The 12,813-nt window shown below is 40.1% G+C and overlaps 1 protein-coding gene across 4 annotated transcripts in view; it reads left to right on the plus strand.

Annotated features, from left to right (window-relative positions):
• The window catches only part of pam (peptidylglycine alpha-amidating monooxygenase), a 54,191-nt gene that overhangs the window by 10,733 nt on the left and 30,645 nt on the right, over window positions 1-12,813 (plus strand). For all 4 annotated transcript variants that reach the window (XM_085167596.1, XM_085167599.1, XM_085167598.1 and 1 more), the window contains 4 exons: window positions 5,693-5,750; window positions 6,220-6,307; window positions 9,196-9,287; window positions 9,498-9,581. In XM_085167596.1, coding sequence (XP_085023722.1) covers window positions 5,693-5,750; window positions 6,220-6,307; window positions 9,196-9,287; window positions 9,498-9,581 — 322 coding nt within the window. The remainder of the gene's footprint in view (window positions 1-5,692; window positions 5,751-6,219; window positions 6,308-9,195; window positions 9,288-9,497; window positions 9,582-12,813) is intronic.

Genomic DNA, 12,813 nt, shown 5'->3' on the forward strand with positions numbered 1-12,813 from the left:
TCACCGATTATTTTTGCGATTAGTCGACTAATCAGATCATGCATCCATTGGATGTAAAACGTACAGCTTATTGCACCAGCACGCATCTGCTCTTATATAACTATCATTAGCTTACAGCTTAGGTATGTGCTAACTAAAAATAAAGACAAGATGATAGTTTATTAAATTTTAATGAAATCTGCAGGTTGTTTCAGTGAAGTTTAATAAACTCAGCCGTCTGCTCCTTGCTATCTAAAATATAACAGGACACAGGAGTATATTCTTGAGCATCTCACACTTCTGATAATCAGTTGTCTGCTTGACGTTTATTCAGCTGTGTAAAAACTATAACTTTATTTCTCAGCCAAACCGATTTACTCAGGAACAAATAAAATACAAAAAAGCCAAACAATAACATTTTTAAGTTATTTAAGTGACTTATATATCATGTTTAACCTGAGTAGCGAAAGACAGCGGTGGGTTTGAAAACGATTTGCCAGGAGTCCGGTGTTCTCACAGGCTCTAATGAGCCTTGAACCCTGGCTAACTATCGAGCTAGTGGGTAACAGACGTCTCCAAAAACGTCGGAGCACTTTTGAAAATATGTGGTGTCTTGATAAACTGAGCAGATATTTGAGGTTTACACAGCTACATTCTCGCCTGAAAATATGTTAAACTTTATTTTGTGACCCAAAAAGAATAATAGGAGTAATATTAAAACTAACTAGCTTCCGCCATTGTTGACTACTGTGCTGGGCCGCGCTATGAATTCTGGTACACAGCTTCTTCTTCTTCGGGGTTTAACGGCAGCTGGCATCCTTGTACATGCAAATACTACTACTTATTCCTGCGTCTTTTGGGATCTTACAAAGCTTCAATTGACGCGTCAACTATTAAATTAGTCATCTGCGATTTTAATAGTCGACGTAATCGTGACTAGTTGACTAATCGTGGCAGCCCTACTCAGCACATAGCACATGAATCATCACATCTCACAACACGGAAGACATAAGCTTTGAAGGCGCTTGGAGGGGGTGGGGAGTGTGTGTGTAGGTCTGTGTCAGTGTATGTGTGTGTGTGTGTGTGTGTTCCGTGTTCAGGCGCATTAGAGGAGATGGTAGTTTTTTTGGTTAGTGCGAACAAACTGCTCCCAATTTTACAGTAGTCTAATGTCCGTCACTGGTCACCAGGTCTCTCAATTCCCATTTTTCTTCTTCAAGATGTTATCCAGATTGCAGAGCCATGAGCTTCTCCAAGTACTTATCCAAACAACTACTCCAAAAAAACACAGTCTGAGCACTCACAGCCCTGACCATCGTCTATCATGTCAGCCAGCCTTGTGGGATTTTGAAAAGCTGTATTCGCTTCTCGTTCTTCGATACGCCAGGTCCGAGACAGCTCCATTCAACCAGAACTCTGTTATCATAGTTCCGAATTGGTAGATCTCATTCAAAGTCCTCCATCGAGAGTGTCACAAGACACACGATGCAACCGACCGTCGAGTATCCGGCAGCAAACGTCTCTGCAGGACAATTAGGCTCTCCCAAGCCTAGGAGTTGTCAGTTTCATTAGGGGACCAGTTGAGCAAATCCATAATTCTTCTTTAGGTTTTTAGAGAACAAGTCTGGGAGACTCTCTTAGGGATAGAGAATACGCGAGACTATACAAAAGACATGAGAAGCCAAGCAGGAAAGATAAGGGAGAGGGGAGAGGGAGAAAGTGCGATTGCCTCCGTCAAGAGCCAAGAGAGAAATTTTGCCCCAGAGACAACAGATGTATCCCCTAATGGGATACATCGCTAAAGGTGGTTGAGAATAATGGGGCTAAGGTCCTGAAGGGTTTCCAGACAGACAGATCTGGTTGGCCACCAACCAGACACAGTGTTGGTTGACAAGGAACAGAAGACCACAATTGTGATACATGTGGTAGTCCCAAGGGACAGCAACATCAGCCAAAAGGAACACAAGAAAATGGAGAAGTGCCAGGGGTTGAATGAATAACTGAAGCAGATCTGGAAGGTAAAATCCACAGTGTTCCTTAGTAATAGAAGAATTGAGGGCTCTAACCCCAAAACTGGAAGATTGGCTCAAGCAGATTTCAGGCACAACAAAGGTCATTATCCAGAATTACACAATTAGTACCGCTATGATACTGTGCCAAAGCCTCAAACTTCCAGGCATCTGGTAGAGCACCCATGCTTGAGAAACATATAACCCCCCCCCCCCCCCCCCCCCCCCCCCCAGAGTGAAAGGGTTTTATTTTTTTTATTTTTTTTAAATACTGATTAAGGCATACTAGATGATACATAGCCACCTGCGATCCATCTACTGAGCTGACGATGTGGCCAGACTAAAAGTAGTCACCCAACCAAGAAAACAACTGCCCCAACTCACTTACAATGTCTCATCAGAGGAGATGTATACAAATGTAAACACTGCGCTATGCACGATCCCTATTAACAGTATCACTGAAACCAGTGAGCGCATATATACCACTGCGACAATAATCCTTGAAATACTTATAAGATATTATGTATAAGATCTATAATGCATTTAAAGGAAGACACCTTTGAAGAAGAAGGCTTAGAATTAAAATAGAATGGAATTGAATAGCTTCTCCGCGAATCGGTACCTGCTGGTGCTGGAGGGGTTTGTGTGTCCCAGGGATCCCAGGGCTATGTTGTCTGGAGGCCTTTGCCGCTTGGTAGGGTCTCCCATGGCAAATTGGTTCTGGGTGAGGGACCAGACAAAGAGGGATTTAGAACACCCGTATGAGTAGAACATCAAGGAACAGTTCACCCTGCCCCGGATAGGGTGCCCCACCCTGGAGCCAGACCTCATCTCATAAGCAATGCCAGCCCATCCTTATTTAGGCAATCTCAAAGAAGTTCCTCCAGATGTAATGGTCTTCTGGCATGGCCTTTGGTCTATAGTTTACCTCACAGATTTTCACTGGGATTGATTTGAATTCAGTTAAATTCAACTCAATTTTATTTACACAGTTGGTCAACGTTTTAGAACACCCCAATTTTTCCAGTTATTTACTACAATTCAAGTTGTTCTAGTCCAATAAATAGTTTAAAATGATACAAAGGTTAACTGCCACAGGTAAAAAAAACCAACAACAACAACAACAACAACAAACCCCAACAAACCCAAAAGGTAAGGTTACCCAAAAACTTTTTCAGGGAACTCAAAATGGGTTAACAATTTAAAGCTGTTCTGCAACAATGGAGGTTGATCAAGCCTTGAAAGGCTTCGCCCCAAGTCCAGCACCCTGAGACTGCACACTAAGTGGAAAGGAGGCCAAGGACTAGTGAGTGTCAGAGCCATTATCACTATCCAGGGTGAAAAAACAAAATGCATGAGTACATCTGGAAGATGGCTGCAACTCATTGTGTGCTTAGTAAATGCCCCGGGCAACAGAAACCTGAGGAAGAACAGAAACGGCCCTGCACAGCATGCACCACCAATAGACAGAAAAGGTGGCTGATTCAGAAAATTTTTACCAATGGTTGGAGAAGGTTGGACTGAAAGATGGCTCAGACGCATGACTCATGGCAGCAATGGGAACAAGCTCTAAGCACGAGATCTATAGAGACTGGGGTCCACTACACCAGACAGGATCCCCAGATGCAGGGTCAAAGATGACCCTGAAACAATCTGGCATATAAATATAGGGTGCAAGATTGTTTCAGATAGGGCATACAGGAACATCTGTGCTGAGTATGGCTGTGTAAAGGTGGTGAGAATGACAAAAATAAGATCTTGTGAGACCAGATGCAGATGGAGAAACTAGTAGTTGACTAACCAACCAGACATAGCAGTGGTGGATAAGCAGAGGAAAAAGGCCGTAGTGATAGATACAAAGTGATAGCAACTAGGGCTGGGCCATATTATACTGTTCACAGTAATACCAGTACAATGTTAGGCAACGATAAGAAAATGAAGTATCGCGATGGAATATGGATAAAACGTGCATGCACAGTGCCTTTCTTTTCATACGCACATGGCCGAAAAAGCATAGCGGCAACGGAGAATGAGAAGGGAAAAAGCGCATCGTTGAGTGAAACGGATGAGCCAGAATGGGTTTGTAAAAATGGTGCCACTTCAGTGGTGTGGAACTGGTTTGGTGTTTGTCCGTCAGATACCCACCAAAGCACTTTTTTTTTTGGTAGAACATGCAAGCGGGCCGTCGTTATTGCCGTATTTGTCAGACTAAGGCGTTCGTAAATCTGGGAGTAATCTTGGTCCTAAACTCCATCCCTTTCAAGTCCCAAAGTCAAACGAACACTGCAGCATCACTGAGAGTTAAAAACTGTCTAAATTCTTTCATCTTTAATAAAACGATCAGCATTGCTGCTTTGCCAGGTGTAACTATGAAGTTTAACATCCAGGCATCCAGGAAAACAGAATTTATTACATTTAGCGGAGTTAGAAGTTAGCAGAAAGTTAGCGGAAGTTAGCTCGCTACCTAAGCATGATATAGCATGTTCTGACTGAGAGATTTCTGAAAAAATTCAAATGTACAGCTCTGCTATCACTTCCAACATAAATGAAGACAGAAAACTAAAAAGCAGTGACGTTTGGAAGGTTACTGAAGTTGGGCTAGGTGGTATATAATGATGTGCTGCGTGATCGCTAGCGACACAGCTATGTTAGCATAACATAAACAGTGAAGCTAGAGGATGAACGCTAACACTTTTCCACTCGATAAAAGTTAACGTGAAGGTTCCGGATGGTTAGAGACAAATGCAATCGCATGGCAGGATGCTATAAACGGACCAAACTTCAGTTAGGAGAACAACTGAGATTATTCATCCACAATACAAGGTTAGTCATTAATATACTGCAACAACATGGGAATAGAGCAGCTGTGATAGAATACAGCATTAATGAATCGAAGGTACAGAAGTGGAGGAAACAAGAAGAATGAGTTGAATGAGGTTTGATTTATCTGACTGCTTTGTTTCGCTTAATGTGTCTTATAATCCCGTGCACCTTATAGTCCGAAAAATACATATTTGACTTTTTTATTTGGCACACTGCAGTTTAATGTTGCAAAGCACCTCTTTTTAACTTCAGTGGATATTATACATGGTTATGCTCAGGATATCTCAGCCCATTTCTACTGGAAATGCCTTTTGGTTAAACTTTCAGCAAGGAATTTGCATTCGCACTGTTAAATTTCTATATAGCTTTAATGCATCTAAAAAACGGCTGCTTGTTTAAGTGAAAATAAGTGGATGGCATTTTTTTGTTGTGGAGTTGTATTTTGTCTCGCATCACTTATATCGTTATCGCAAATTTTCAAATATATATCGTGATAAATATTTTTGGCCATATCGCCCTGCTCTAATAGCAACATCAAGAAGAAGTAACACAAGAAGCTCGAGAGATGTGGAGTGTTAAAACAACATTGGTCCCCATGAGCACAGTGACCTCTGTGGGGCAGTGACCCCCAAACTAGGTGAGTGGCTTCAGCAGACCCCAGAGTGCAGTCCTAGATACTAGTCAGGGTCCTGTCTAGTAGAGGCTCTAAGACTGCGCTTTCCTGGACGGAAATCTTGGATATCCCTCCTGGGATCTGCTGAAGCCAAGGGGTATTAACTAGAGTATGTGTGTGCGTGTGTGTGTGTGTGTGTGTATGGGTTTGTTTATTTGTTTTCTCCATTTAGGACTCATTGATGTCATTGTTTTCCTTAATATTTCAGTCGGACACTTACCTTTGCATGGCATTTCCAGTTCCAACTAGGCAAGATGCATATATTGGTGAGTTTTATCTTTTATTAATTTATTATATATTATAAAACCTACAGTGATTGGCAATTACAAAAAAAAAAAAAATTCTAGCTGACCTATAAGCTGGATACAAAGTAATAATGACAAGTTCAATTTATATCAACAGTTGAAATGGAAATTTTAAAGGCATCATTGCTATCACATGGTGTCACCATGATTACCTTTTGTATATCTCTTGTGTAAATTTATTTTCACAATATAATATTTTATTAATTTCACTAAAAAAAATTTGATAAAATTTAATGTTTTGAAACATTTTTCAGGGAACTAAGTCATTGCTAGCTTTAAATTAATTAGAGGGTGGTGATGATCTTTCTCCGATTGACCAGTCTGATGTATTTTCAAAGAATCAGGCTGTTAGTCGATAAGGCGATTTGTTATGTGTGAACTTCACTGTCAATTTGAAGTGGAAATTTTTAACCAGTGTTTTTCTCTTCAGTGGACTTCATACCTCTTGCCAGTATGGATACAGTCCATCACATGCTGCTGTTTGGCTGTCAGACCCCTGTGTCCACCCACAGCTTTTGGTAATGCCCAACTTTAAATTAATTTTGCTAGTGTTTTTGTTGTTAGGAAAAAAGCCAAGACCCAGGAACAAAAAAAAAGGACCTTGCGTAAGAAGTGCAAGTTAAGCCCCTTTTTTATTATTACCTACTCGAATAGATTTGCCACAGTTCTCCATGCTTTTCAGGGGTTTCTATTAGGTCATAGTACCAGGTACTGAAATACTGTCTGCTCAGCTGGGTTTTTAAAGTGATCAGAGCAGGTACTAAAATGTAATAATGTGCGATACCACTGATTTCCTTTCCGATCTGATACCAAGTAATATTCAGGGTGGTATCGACGATACTGATCCGATACCGATACTTTGTACAAAAACGTATTTTATTTACTGTATCTCAAATTATAGCATCATAATGATTACAGGATATCAGATTACTTGTTCTTATCACTTAATAATGCAGAATTATCATGTAGAAATAAAAAAAAAAAAGTTGTGCGCTATTTGAACACCTTGTCTGCCTGCAGCATAAAGTACTCCGTTAGAGTCTGTCTCACCCTAGCAGCACCTGTCCCTCTCCTCCTGTTCAGTTTGCCTCAACATACGCTCGTCATATTCCGTGATATGATTTACTCTGAGGTGTTTGACAAGGTTAATGATGTTTTGCCACAACCATACATGCCAACCCTGCTGATTTTTCTGGGAGAATCCCGAATTTCAGTGCCCCTCCCAAAAATCTCCCGGAGCCACCATTCTCCCGAATTTCTCCCAATTTTCCACCCGGACAACAAAATTGAAAAACCATATCGCAGAATTCAAAGCGCGGCCCAGCCAATTCCAGTCTCCAACAATGGCGGCAGCTACTTAGTTTTAATATTACTCTTATTTCTCTTTCTGGGTCGCAAAAAAACTTTTAACATATTTTCAGGTGAGAATGTAGCTGTGTAAACTTCAAATATCTGAGCCAACCGACACATCATTTTCAAACCCCCGCGGTCTTTCACTAGTTGGGTTAAACATGATATATAAGTCACTTTGATAACTTAAAAATGTTATTGTTTGGCTTTTTCAGTGTTTTATTTGTTCGTGAGTAAATCGGTTTGGCTGAGAATAAAGTTAATAGATTAGATTAAATTAAAATTAACTTTATTAATCCCTTGGGAGGGTTCCTCCGGGGTTTTCACAAAGCTGAATAAACGTCAAACAGAAAACGAATTAAACAAAGTGTGAGACGGTCGAGAGTTTACGTCAACACCCGGTTATATTTTAGATAGCAAGGAGCAGACAGCAGAGCTTCACTCCACCGAGGGAGCTCGTGACGTACTACCCGGCTTTCTTTAGACCACGAAGGCCGGGTCCTCAGGTGGAAGCAGCCTCTGAATTTGGACACCCCCGCTGTTTCCGGGCCGGCCAATAATAACGGTGACATTTAACGTATTTTATCCGATAAATAAACACTGTAAAATGTATTTATCACCCCCCCACCCCCCCAACAGCCCTTTTGAATGTAACCCTAATTCTGAGGTTCTGAGGTGTCAAGGTTGGCAAGTATGGCCACAACACCTCACTTTTTTGCCACATGTATTGCAAACCACGTCTCAGCTGTTTGTGGAGGTAAAAGACGTCCGCACAATTACGCTCAGCCATTGTTGTGAGTGCGCACGCCAGGGGCTGTGAGTTATTATACAGCCGTATTTCACACATGACTATGAAAGGCGGAAGAGGAAGCAGTTCCTTTGAATGTAGACAATCCGAATGTTATAGTTTCTTTCCACTGTGTTCCTGTTAATGATAAACTACAAATTTACCCTAAATTACTAAAATATTGATATTTTAATGTGAGAATCGATTCTAGAACATAAATGATTGGTATCGGAGGAATCGATATTTCAGGATCGATCCGCACATCACTACTAAAATGTGACGTCGTCAGACTGCATGCCACCAATTGGCTGGTCAGTGCTGCCACTTGATGAGTCATGAGAGCATCTCATTCATGAAAAATCAAAACCACCATTTTTGAAACCCAGCAACAGTTGTAATGGAAAAAACTGTAATCTTAGACTATATTCTTATTTAAATACCTAACCATTATTAAAAAATGTGAACATCAGCACAGATCAAATCTAGTTTTGTTTAGTGCACCAATAATAGCTTTTTATTTTAGTTACCCACAACCACTGACTGTGGAAATGTAAATGCAACATAAAAAATGACTTAAGCAAGCATCATCTTCAAATGTAATATGAATCCCAAACTTGCACCTAGCTCTCGCAGGCCTGCCATTTCTCATTGGCACGAGAGTAGTACCCCTTCTAGCTGTATAATGGATTGGATTTATATAGCGCTTTTCAAGGTACCCAAAGCGTTTTACAATGCCACTATTCATTCACTCTCACATTCACACACTGGTGGAGCAAGCTACGGTTGTAGCCACAGCTGCCCTGGGGCAGACTGAAAGAAGCGAGGCTGCCATATTGCGCCATCAGCCCCTCTGGCCATCACTAGTAGCCAGTAGGTTAGGAGGAGGATATGTAGAAGGTTGGTGTGGGAGGGGGATGCTAGACATATGCCATGATGAGATGGAGCATGGTCATTCACTGTGGCAACCCGAAAGGGTGCAGCTGATGCAACATGGTTCTTTTGATTTGATGCTATACAACTGTAATTTGGCCGTAGAATTGCTCAATGACAAATGGTCAACCTGTCCTTGACTTAGTCTTACTATTGAGTTCTTAATGACAAATATTCTCGTATTGTAATATTTGTAATATTATTTGCTTGTGCGTTTGTCTTTCGTTATGTAAATGCCTCTATATGCTTGCTCCACAGAAAATGGCTAAACTGGAGATAGTTGTTTGTTTTGTTCTGTAATTGCCTTTGGGATTCACTGTTTTGTGGTAATTCATAAAGGGACTGTGGCAGTGTGCAAGGCACTTGTGAGGATGAAGCAGCAATTATGTATGCCTGGGCTCGAAATGCACCACCTACCAAATTACCCAAAGGTACATCTATGACTTTTTCTGTATTGAACTGCTGCAGTGAAAGAGGGTGGAGTTTTATTTTTGACATTTATGTTAAAAGAAGAATCTGTAGGTTTTATGTATATTGTTATGTAGTGTATGCTACTCATTTTTTTCCCTCTTCTTCTTTTACTGTTTATATTCATGAGGTCTTATGTCCATTGTTAACCACTATTCTCTGTATTTTATCAGATGTTGGCTTTAAAGTTGGAAGAAGTTCAGGAATGTCCTACTTTGTACTGCAGATTCATTACGGAGATATTAGTGCTTTCAAAGGTGAGTCCTTTTGAAACATAAATATAATGTAATAAAAAAAATATTATGTGCTCAAATTAAGCAGCTCAAATTAAAGCAGCAGTAATTCAGTAAAAATCTGGAAAGATCCAAAGAGTTTGAAAAGTAATTTTAAATACTACACTAAGACCATTCACCTCTGAAATAAAATCTTACAATCTTTTATACCAAGTGCAATAACTTCGTCTAGTGTAGCAAGTATATATCATTTCTGATATTTCTTTTTTTTCTTTTCTTTTTTTTTTATTGAGCATCAACAATGTAGTACAAAGACATAGATATAGCAAGGCCACAATGCTCCTTTTTATATATTTACTCCACCCCAAGAACATATTGGACACTGATCCAGAAGGAGAAAGAAATTAAAATAAATAAATGAATAAAGTGAATTTAAATGAGGTACAAGGAAGTTCACCATTTTTGAAGATGTGCACTTAAAGGGGAATAGTTTACACAAAATGAATCCCAATCACACAGGAAAAAAAAGGATTTACGGCAGCTGTCAACCATCATTCAGGTGGATATGGTTTTAATTTTCTCTAAATGTTTTAGCAATGTATCCCAAACAGCAAAGAATCTCTCCTTCGACCCCTTGAGAGCGTACTTTATCTTTTCCAACTGTATAAATTGTGTCAGGTCACTAAACCACAAAGCCGCTTTGGGTGGCTTTTTTGACTTCCAATGCAACAGTATCTGTCACAATCAGCAGGGCTGACTGTGTGTAGAGTGAAAGGTGGACCCAAATGCAGACGGAAACGAAATGTGAAACATGACTTGAATAACAGAAAACGAGCCGTTTATTGAGGCTGGCAAAATAACTGTAAACAAAAGGCAAAATGCAAGGCTAACAATAAACTAAACTGGGTGAGCTAAATTAACTAAAAACCTACAACAGGAACGTGGACTTGACATGAGGAAACTTGACACAACTTCTTGGCTTGCAAACAAAGCAGACGATCTGACAATGACACACAGAAAACAGAAGACTTAAATACACAGGAGGTGATTAGGGGAAGTGGGAACACATGGAGGAACTGACTGAGGACTGACATGAGCCTAATGACAGGACGGGAAGTGAAACTAAATACAATGAACAAAGAACACACGACTCCTTCAAAATAAAACAGGAAACACTGAAACTAGACATGACAACACAAGCTTAACAGACCTGATGAACGATACAAGAACTCAAACATAGAAACCAAGGAAACAATAAATAATAACTGCCTTTCCTTAACTAAAGCTAAATAGGAATGACACATAAACTAATCACAAATCTAAAGTGAGACAAATACAAAATGAACTCAGAGCGCTGGGTCAGAGACCCAGGCTGTGACAGTATCCTTCTGCGTGCAAGAAGTGTAGTGAAAGCGATTATGTTTTTATGACTCTTCCTTAGTGTTCTATATCCTCTCTCTGTGACACCAAATATGCCCATAACTGCATTGGGTTGAAGCTCAACATTCAATGCCTCGGACAATGTTTTGAAAATTGTTGACCAGTAGGCTTTTAAAGTTGGACATGACCAAAACATATGTGTTAAATCGGCAGAGGGATTTCTACATCTCTCACAGCTTGCATCTATGTTTGGAAATATTTTGGTTAGTCTTGCCTTGGAGTAATGAATGCGGTGTAGAATCTTGAACTGTATGATGTTTAATTTGGCACAGAAAGTGCTGTTGTTTACTCTTAAAAGGGCACTCTCCCAGGTCTCCTCCTCCAAAACCATCCCCAGCTCATTCTCCCAGTCTGCTTTGATTTTTGGCATTGTTATATTCTGAAAGGAGGCTATACAATTACTAATTCTTGAGATTAGGCCTTTAGGCTTAAATGTCAGTTTCAACAGATAATCTAGAGCAGTAAGTGGAGTTATATTTGGAAAGTCAGGGTTGTGATGCTGAAGGAAGTGACGAACTTGGAATTATCTAAATAAGCTGGGCCGAGGGAGGTCAAATTTGTGTGACAAATCCTGAAAATTTGCCAAGACACCGTCGATATACATGTCAGAAAACTTATGGAGGCCTCGTCTCTGCCAAAGAGCAAATTCAGAGTCTAATCTGGCAGGAAGGAAAAGGTGATTATTGTGTATAGGGGTTAAATGAAGAAGATTTTCAAACCCAAAGTTCTTTCGAAATTGAGCCCATATTCTGAGGGTGTTAATAACTATAAGACTGGTGGTGTGCTCCCGTGAGGAGATTGGAAGGCTCGAGGTGACCAAGGCTCTAAGAGAGGTGGCGATGCAAGATGCCGCTTCAATTTGGCACCAGTCTTCATCAGGGGTATTGAGCCAGTATATGATTTTTTTGAACATTTGAGGACCAATAGTAATGGCGGAAATTTGGAAGGCCTAAGACGCCTAGGTCTTTAGGCCTCTGTAACCGATCCAGGCATATTCTTGGTTTTTTCCCATCCCATATAAATGAGATGAGAGCTTTATCAATAGATTTAAAAAATGATTTTGGAAGGTAAAGTGGGATACACTGAAAAAGATAAAGAAATTTGGGGAGTATGTTCATTTTTATACAATTTACCTTCCCTGCCAACGACAAATGAAGTGGCTTCCATTTCTTTAAGTCTGATTTGACCTTTTCAAATAACGGACAGAAATTTTCTTCATAGAGATTATGCAGATCTCTTGTTATATTTATGCCTAGGTATTTGAAGCCATTTTTGGCTGTTTTGAAAGGTGCAGCACTATTCTGTATTTGAAGAGCCAGATCGTTAACAGGATAACATTCGCTTTTACTGAAGTTCAGTTTGTACCCAGAGAAGGAGCCAAAGCTGCTTAAGGTGTGAATAATATTGGGGACAGATGAAACAGGATCAGATACATACATTAACAGGTCATCTGCATAAAGGGACCCATCCTATGGATACCCGCAATTGATGGCAAGGTTTTGAGTGTAATAGAGAGGGGCTCTATGGCCAGGGCGAATAACAATGGACTGATTGGACAGCCCTGACGGGTACCCCTTGTCAACTTAAAATAACGTGAACATTTACCATTTATGATTATAGAGGCTTTGGGTGAAGTATATAAAAGTCATTTCTGATATTTCTAACATTAGTTTTCTGTTGTTTTTCAACCAAACACACAGTTGTAGGTTCTCTACATTTAACCTTTGGTGAATCTCTCAAACCTAAATACAGTATTGTACAAAAGTCTTGAGTCACCAGTCATATCTTAATATTTTGCTAGGAAATGGGAAGTAGG

Source organism: Neolamprologus multifasciatus, chromosome 7, assembly GCF_963576455.1.
Source record: "Neolamprologus multifasciatus chromosome 7, fNeoMul1.2, whole genome shotgun sequence".
NCBI classification, from domain to species: domain Eukaryota; kingdom Metazoa; phylum Chordata; class Actinopteri; order Cichliformes; family Cichlidae; genus Neolamprologus; species Neolamprologus multifasciatus.